The following is a 9,056-nucleotide window of genomic DNA, read 5'->3' as shown; positions in this document are numbered from 1 at the left end:
AACAACACAACGTGAATAAAAGGATTTGCAAGCATCAGTGAGGACCCAGGAGAAATGAGAGGGCAAGGATGTCTGATACTGAGGAATCAGGCCTCTTGGCTGAAAAAGTGTTAGGGAAGGCCTGCTCACAATCGTCCTAGCCTAACCGCTCTCACAGGTGAGGGTAATGAGAGGCGGCACCTGGGGCTCACGCATCCCAGCAGGCTTTGGGATGGCTTGACTGCGCGCTTCCGGGGTCAGGGGTTAGGGTCCGTTAGTTTCTACGAGGCTGCAACGGAGTCTCAACACAAAGATTAGGAAGCCGGGTAAGGAGCCTGGTGCACCTTACTTGGGACTGGGGTGTGTTAGGGCCCCCGCCAGGGCGGCCCAGCCCGGGCACCTGCCGCCCCTCGGCGTGCCAGTGGTGGTGCAGCTGGCTCCCGCCGCCGCAGGAACTTCAGGAACTTTTTTTTTTTGGTAAATTGCTGCGTGAGGAGAGGCCCCGCCCTTCCGCGCCCGGCCGCCCGGCCTCCCCTCCGGCGCTCCTGGCGGGTGTTCGTTCCCGGTCGGCGTGGAGGGCCTGGAGACGGCGGCCCATGGGACCCGTGGAGCTGCCCGTCTGGCTGCAGCCCAGGTAGGACGCTCGGCAGAGCAGGGAGAGGAGCGGGTACGGGAGGAGGGGCCGCTGGGGGTGAGGGTGGGGAACGGGGCGGTGGGTGGTGCCGATGCTGATGAGCTGGGGGAGCACTGGCCAGCGCCGGATCAAACTTAGGCCCCACACTCCGTGGGGCTCTGGACAGGTATTGGCTAATTCAGTTGTCTCGACAACCCTAAGAGTAACTGTTATTTCCCCCATTTTATAGCTATGGAAATGGGAAGGACGGGCTGCGATGCGTGTCCACCCTTCCTTTTGTGCTCTCTCTTGCCGTCTTTTTCTTTCTTCCCCCTCCGCCGACCTGGAGCCCTTCCCTTGACTTTCTCTACTTGCTGCAGAAACACCAATCACACGTGTAGATTTCAGGGCCCAGTTCCAGAAAAACTGATCCAGTGGTACGAGGGTAGAGCCTGGGATGTGTAAGTTTAACCCACGCACCATGTGATTCTGCTGTAGGTTTGAGGGAGGAATTCCTCTTCCCCACTCGTTTAGTAGTACTTGAGTCATCTGTAGGGGTGCCCAGGTAAAATCATCAAGCTACACTGTATCTGCTTCCCAACGTATTTGCCTTATTTCCCAGAGGTTTCACGTCTCCAACTAGGAGAAAAATCTTGTCTACCCTGGGCAGGGCCACTCCCACCGCTTTTCCGAACCAGAGGCAACGCTTCAAACGGTGCTTTCTCTAACTCCCTCAAATGTGTATCTGTCAGTCTTCTCTTAGTCATCTCCCCAGCAACCCATTTTAAAAGCCAGCTTGACTTCCCATATCTGGCCCAAGTGACTAAACTGCTTTCTCTGTGTCTGGTGAAGGAAGCTATCTGCTTTTGCAAAATATAATAGGCAGTGGTGAGACACTGTCCCCAGTCACATAATGCATTCAGAAGTCAGGTGTGTCCCATGATTGAATTATCCACCACCTGGGAATGCCACCATTGCTACTCCCCTCTTGTAACTATAAACTAGTTATCAAGTTCAAGTTCTGCACTTAGCAGGGACACATATCGACCACATCAGCCCCTCTCCATCCATATTTTCTTTTCAAAAATATTCAAAGCCTACTTTGCAATGCTTTCATTCCTTGGGGAGCAGCAAGGTTAGAGGTTTATCAAAGATGAAAGTGGATTTTGAAATAGAACCATATTTGTCTTTAAACAAACTCAGGATGGTTACTTTAACAGATAGTGTGTGCTTTCAAAATCTGATGGGGTTTAGAGGGGTAACCAAATAAAAGACTCTGATATGGAATAGTTGTCTCTTGCTTGCTCAGATTGGCCAGTAAGTTAGTGAAAAGATGAGTATAATGCTGAAAGGGTGATTATAAAGGAAGTGTTTAATATGTTTAAATGAAGTATTTTCCTGTATTTATTGTAGGTATAGGAAGAATGCCTATCTTTTCATCTACTACTTAATCCAGTTCTGTGGCCACTCATGGATATTCACAAATATGACAGTCAGATTCTTTTCATTTGGAAAAGGTAAAAGCCCAAAACAGTTTTGGATTTTTAACTTTCAATCCTCGTTTTCACCTAGTCCTGGTTATAATAATTTTTTAACTTCTATGAACTGCACCTAATAGCCTTCACTTCTCTAAAATGTAGTGACCATATTTTTCAGTAAGCATACTTTGTTCTTACTGCAAAAACCAAAACCTGTTTGGGGGGGGGAGGTTAGATGAGGGAAATGTATGTGGCTTCCCCCTGAGTAGGCGTTTGCCCTGAAAACATAGACATGGCGTTGGGGTGGTGCCATTTCACTCTTCCTTTTTGGCTCTGCACCAAACCTTAGCAGATTTGGTGTGTGTTGTGGAAATCTGTAAATTCCAGTAAAACATTTTTTGCAGAGAAATCAGGAATTAACCAATTCTTCTCCTGTTTTTTATTCCCCAGGTTTCAGATAACTGGAAACTACTAACAAATGAAAGACAAACTTTATATTCCTCAGGCTTCTATTTGATCCCTTTAAAGGGCAGTGTGTCCATAAGAAAATGACACACTTTGTAGATGACTCATCACCTATATGGGAGTTAGCATTAATGGTTTAAGTCATAAGTTTCCTCCACTTTCCTAAAAAGTAAAGATTTTAAATGCATTTCAGTTTTTCAAGAAATGAATCACTGTCATTTAACATTCTGACTGTCAAAATAACATTCTTTTCACGTTCCATCCCCACATGGGTAAGTGTCATCACAGTTTACAACTGTTGCATGACTTGACAATTTGAGCAACTGCTGGTTTCAGCTAAAAACAAACATCTAGGATATATCTGGGAAAAGTCATGCTGTGCTCATCAATTCAGACTTCTGTATCCTCAGAAAATTAATCTACTTCTGTGGCACCATAAATGTTGCTTTTTCATTACTGCAATCTACAGATAAATTCTTGCCTTTGTTAAGAACCTCCAAAGATACAGCCTGAGGCTTGAATTTCAACTATGAGTGTTGGGAGTCCTCAAGCAGAGGAAAACACAGGGCTTAGGAAAACTTCCCTTATATTTTTAGGAAAAAACATAACTTCTAGACCTTGGAAGTTAGCTGTGGCTTTGAGGGCATATTATAGGTCATTCACAACATGAGTAACAAGGCATGAACTCTTTCTTATGCTGCCTGGCCTTTCCAGTAGGAAAAGTGCCTTAGTCAGCAGTGTACTTATTTCTTAATTGTTATCCTGCCGTTATAATTATAAAAGCTACGTATTATTAAAGAAACACAACCCATTCATATGGAAGGCAGGCTGAAAAGAATTATGTGGGGTTCAGTACAGTTCCTGAATCAATGTATAAATTAAGTAGCTCAACAGCACTCAAGCACCTGGACTAGTAACGTCTGCTACTTTCTTCCTTCAAGGAGCCGTGTGACTGATAATTCTCTTACAGCAAGTGCAGGGCCATGGATAAGAACATGGACTCTCTATGCCTCAGGAATCATCTGTGAAATGGGGATGATAATTATGTCTATCTCATAGAGCTGCTGGGAGGAGACACCCTTTGGGGTTGATAAATTATTATCATGTGAATGATCACTAGGGAGTGAAAACAACAAAGACTTCCCTAGAAGATTCTTAACATGGCAGGATTTCAATTTAAAATTTAAACCAACACATTTATCCTATTTAGACGAACATTTGTTTGCCTCCCATTTCAGCTCTCTCCAAATGCAGTATTTGTTTTGGGCCCTCTGCAGTGGGCCCAAGTTCCAGTGTTTAAAACTCACAGAAATCCAGAAAGCACTAACTACATATATATGAGCCATAAATGCTAGATACACATAAGATGTTATTTGATATCATGGCATCATTAATCTCATTTCCATAAAGCTTCTCTGAAATAGTATTTTCTCATCTCTGTCATTTTCCTGTCAATGGACAAGGTGTGGGCACCACAGCTTCTTTAATAAACACTTCCAGCCTGTTTTCACTGGTGTAGTCTAGAGTCTAGCTGTTTACTTTTATGCTGGGATTGCTTTAGAATCTCATAAATGGGGAATAAATGCTTTAGCTTTGGCCATGGAGCCTTCTTTTTCAAGTTTTAAATCCTTTCTGGAAGAGGAGCAATTAAAATGTACAATGATATAAAGTGCTTTCTTTGGTTACATAGTCTTTGTAATTTAGTAATCTATTTAGGAAATTTCTCACATGTACTAAGAAAAAGGAAATAAGGAGTCTCAACTGTATTTCAAAGTGCTTTATAGATTTGGGTTGTGATCTATGTTTTACTTACCATGTCTGTCTTTTTAATTCACTGGACACAGATTCAATGGTTGACACTTTTTATGCAATTGGACTTGTCATGCGACTTTGCCAATCTATTTCCCTCTTGGAGTTGCTGCACATATATGTTGGCATTGAATCAGACCATCTTCTCCCTAGGTTTCTGCAGGTAGGTTTTAATCGCATTATTTGTATTATAGAATTTGTCGCATACTTAACTTTGTTCTATTTATAGCCTCTGTTGACTTTATGGCAGTGAAAAAGCCAACCTTTGCTAATTTGCAACCCACATCACTAACAAGGAGAATTCCATGAAAAACTTACCTCATCCTAAAACACTGCACACTTAAAAAACAGAAATATAGATCAATGGAACAGGATAGAAAGCCCAGAGATAAACCCATGCACATATGGTCACCTTATCTTTGATAAAGGAGGCAAGAATATACAGTGGAGAAAAGACAGCCTCTTCAATAAGTGGTGCTGGGAAAACTGGACAGCTACATGTAAAAGAATGAAATTAGAACACTCCCTAACACCATACACAAAGATAAACTCAAAATGGATTAAAGACATAAATGTAAGGCCAGACACTGTCAAACTCTTAGAGGAAAACATAGGCAGAACACTCTATGATGTAGATCACAGCAAGATCCTTTTTGACCCACCTCTTAGAGAAATGGAAATAAAAATAAACAAATGGGACCTAATGAAACTTAAAAGCTTTTGCACAGCAAAGGAAACAATAAACAAGATGAAAAGACAGCCCTTAGAATGGGAGAAAATAGTTGCAAATGAAGCAACTGACAAAGGATTAATCTCCAAAATTTACAAGCAGCTCATGCAGCTCAATATCAAAATAACAAGCCAATCCAAAAATGGGTAGAAAACCTAAATAGACATTTCTCCAAAGGAGATATACAGATTGCCAACAAACACATGAGAGAATGTTCAACATCATTAATCATTAGAGAAATGCAAATCAAAACTACAATGAGGTATCACCTCACACCAGTCAGAATGGCCATCATCAAAAAATCTACAAACAAACAAATAAAAAAAATCTACAAACAATAAATGCTGGAAAGGGTGTGGAGAAAAGGGAACCCTCTTGCACTGTTGGTGGGAATGTAAATTGATACAGCCACCATGGAGAACAGTATAGAGGTTCCTTAAAAAACTAAAAATAGAGCTACTGTATGACCCAGCAATCCCCCTACTGGGCATATACCCTGAGAATACCATAATTCAAAAAGAGTCATGTACCAAAATGTTCATCGCAGCTCTATTTACAATAGCCAGGACATGGAAGCAACCTAAGTGTCCATCAACAGATGAATGGATAAAGAAGATGTGGCACATATATACAATGGAATATTACTCAGCCACAAAAAGAAACGAAATTGAGTTGTTTGTAGTGAGGTGGATAGACCTAGAGTCTGTCGTACAGTGTGAAGTAAGAGAGAGAAAAACAAATACTGTATGCTAACACATATATATGGAATCTAAAAAAAAAAAAAAGGTGATGAAGAACCTAGGGGCAAGATGGGAATAAAGACATAGACTTTATGGACTTGAGCTTATGGGGAGGGGGAAGGGTAAGCTGGGACAAAGTGAGAGAGTGGCATGGACATATATACACTACCAAACGTAAAATCGATAGCTAGTGGGAAGCAGCCACATAGCACAGGGAGATCAGCTGGTGCTTTGTGACCACCTAGAGGGATGGGATAGGGAGGGTGGGAGAGAGGGAGACACAAGAGGGAAGAGATATGGGGACATAAGTATATGTATAACTGATTTACTTTGTTATAAAGCAGAAACTAACACACCATTGTAAAGCAATTATACTCCAATAAAGATGTTAAAAAAGAAAAAAAAAGAATACAATACCTGGTTGCTATTGCTGTTATTTTAGGTATCGTTTGTATCTAGCCCTAGATGACCATTGTTCCTTTTAAAGGCAGGTTGAAGGAAGGTGGGAAAGTCACTGGTAGATATTTAGTATACTAAATCATTGCTGAATTAAGGCAAGAAAAACAAAAAAGTGGTATTTTCCATAAGGAGAGATAAAGGTTAAGTGACTATATGAGCATATGTTTAAAATTTACATGAGTATAATATTAACTGCAAAATAAATTGGAAAAATGGATAACAAAATATGACCAATTTGCATTGTAAAAATATTTGAAATACTAGAATCTGATTGTATTGCCAGCACCTAGCAAAGTGCTTATAACAGAAACATACACCTTCAATTTTGTTGATTGAAGGAGTGGCGTAGATCCTTGTATTAAAATTTGCTTAAAATACCATGAAAGTTTAAAAAATGGAAATCAGAGTATAAACTTGAGGAGCCTATCAACTCAGCATTGCAAGTTCATGGGAGATTTTTGTTTATTCAGTAAAAGTAGAGAAATAGTATTCATTAGGATGAAGACATTTTCAGCGTTGACATATCAAATGTAAAATAAAAATTGGGGCAATATTTAGAGTACAAACTAGTAACAGAGTAGTCAGCTAGCCAAAACCTAGATGGAAATGACTTAAATGTATTTACTTACAAAATAAAAAGGGGTACACATATGTCCCAGAAGAAGCATATTATTTAGGAAAAGATTTATTGGTATTTATTATTTGTTAACAACTAAGATGCATATAGCATCATCTAATGCTAATTTTAGAGAACAGAAGTAACAACCCAGGTTAAATGAAAGTTGTATTCTGTCATATGGAATTATTTTGCTTGGAGTATGATCAAATTTATCTGAATCTAAGTCATGTTTTCTTTTGGCATACTTTTTTGGATTTTGTACTTTATTAGGCTAAATTGGATAATATTAATTTTATGGTAAAACAGCAGTTTCAAAGTTAAGAGCAGTGTTATTTTAGTTATTTCCAAAGAAGGAAATGCAAGTGAGAAGCAGGACAGTTAAATTTGTAAGAAAGAAGAGCATCTTGAATATGTCTAGAAAATATGCATATATTTTATGCTTTCCAAAAGTATGTAGACTTATCCAAAAATAGAAAGTATTATACAACTTAGAAATCTGATTTGTTGCAGTCCTAGAAATTCCAGAATATTTAAGTGTGATTTTAATCACTATTAATTGAAACTGTAGTGGCTTATGGAAGTATGATCACTGTAATCAGAATATATCCTGGTTTGGTAATTAAAAAATAATGGCAAGTATACACTGACACTTTTTATTTAAAGGTGAGGTGGCAAAGTCTACTGTTGTTGGAGCTCAAATGATTTTTAAGTTTCTGTTGTCAGGAGCAATCAGGAACCATCATAGTAGTGAAGACAGTTACCATTCTCATTCTGGGCTGATTATTGTTAATTTTTGTTGTGATGTTTGGCTTCCTCTTTTTATCTCTTTATCTTTATCTCTCTGCCTGTCCTCTGTTTCTTTTATTCATTTACTATCTTTTCTATGGTTTTCAGAATGGACATAGTATTGTAAAAAAGCTTCAAGAACACAGCATCGGGTCCAAAGTTTCATTTTCTGCCCCCTTCTTTTATTAGAGTTCTGCAGATAATTAGAAGAATTCCCTCATTATGAGATGACTCTGAGGCCCCTAACTTTAAAATAACCAAACAAAAGTCTAAAGTTGTGTAATTATTCTTGGTTTTCCTGTTTCCCCACTTTTAAGTGAAGAAACTAGTTAAGAATGTGGCTAAGCTACTCATACAGTAATCATAGCTGATTGCATATAGTATCTGGAAAAATGCATGGTGTCTATCTGCTTTCAAGTAGGTTGAAAAACATGTCTACTCATTTGTGATGTTATTTTGACATTACCTTTGTGAGATTGCTAAGTCACAACGGAATTCTCTTTTTGGGAACTGGTCTTCCAAAATATCAAGATAAGTAATTCCCAAAAGAGGTAGGAACTCTTAGCTAGTTGAGCAATTAGAATCACATGTATCAAATGCCAGTGGTGTGTGTTTAGGAGGGTATGTTTGTTTTCTGTGTTTTCTTCTGTACGTTTTTAAATGTTTTATACACATCTTTATTTTCACAGTTAGGGAAGAGCCACTTGATTTTCTAATATTACAATTGGTAAAAGAAAGTGGGGGGAACCCATTGACGATAAGACTATAATAAGTTAACACAGAGATGTATAGTTTATGTATTTTTTAAAGGTACAATTTAGAGGAAAAGGGCAAAATGACAACATAAATAGTTGTTTATATACATCCATTTTTGGAAACAATTACATGCCAGTTAAAATTATATCAGGAAGTAAAGTAAACTTTTGGTATTTTTAATTTTATAAAATGGGAAAGTAAAAAAGGTCCAAAAGTAGAATATAACTATAATTAAAAGTGATAAGTGAAAACTTGGCATCTCTCCTCTCTAACACCTTGCTCCCAAATGAGCTTGCGTATTTTATTAGCTTGATTTTTAAAAAAAAAGTTGAATTGGGAAACTATTTTAGTATATTTAATCAAAACAACTTGCTTTTATGGAGCAGAAGTACCACCAACCCTGAAATATTGATTTTGAAGGGCTTTCTTCTGACTTCGCTTGTGCAGAAGCCCGAGAAAGAGCTTTAGGATGTTTCAACTCAGGGAGAGGGAAAATATCCACAAAACTAACCTTTGTATTATGACATTAGGCTGATGTGCCTTTAGGAAACCCTCAGAGTTATCCACTTTACTCCTTTACCTTTTGAGAAATGCAAAGACTTCATACATAACTGAATTATAA

At 38.8% G+C, this 9,056-nt stretch overlaps 1 protein-coding gene across 3 annotated transcripts in view; it reads left to right on the top strand.

Moving 5' to 3' along the window:
* Positions 1-251: 251 nt before the first annotated feature.
* Positions 252-9,056, top strand: part of HACD4 (3-hydroxyacyl-CoA dehydratase 4) — a 63,195-nt gene continuing 54,390 nt past the window's right edge. The window contains exons 1-3 of one of the 3 annotated variants that reach the window (XM_067744502.1): positions 252-613; positions 2,006-2,109; positions 4,380-4,507. In XM_067744502.1, coding sequence (XP_067600603.1) covers positions 576-613; positions 2,006-2,109; positions 4,380-4,507 — 270 coding nt within the window. In that variant the 5' untranslated portion in view covers positions 252-575. Of the gene's footprint in view, positions 614-704; positions 780-2,005; positions 2,110-4,379; positions 4,508-9,056 lie in introns of those variants that run through there. The other 2 variants (XM_067744501.1, XM_067744503.1) reach the window with 2 other exon arrangements.

This window comes from Pseudorca crassidens, chromosome 7 (assembly GCF_039906515.1).
Source record: "Pseudorca crassidens isolate mPseCra1 chromosome 7, mPseCra1.hap1, whole genome shotgun sequence".
In the NCBI taxonomy this organism is placed as follows: domain Eukaryota; kingdom Metazoa; phylum Chordata; class Mammalia; order Artiodactyla; family Delphinidae; genus Pseudorca; species Pseudorca crassidens.
This window is presented reverse-complemented; position numbering and strand designations above follow the sequence as displayed.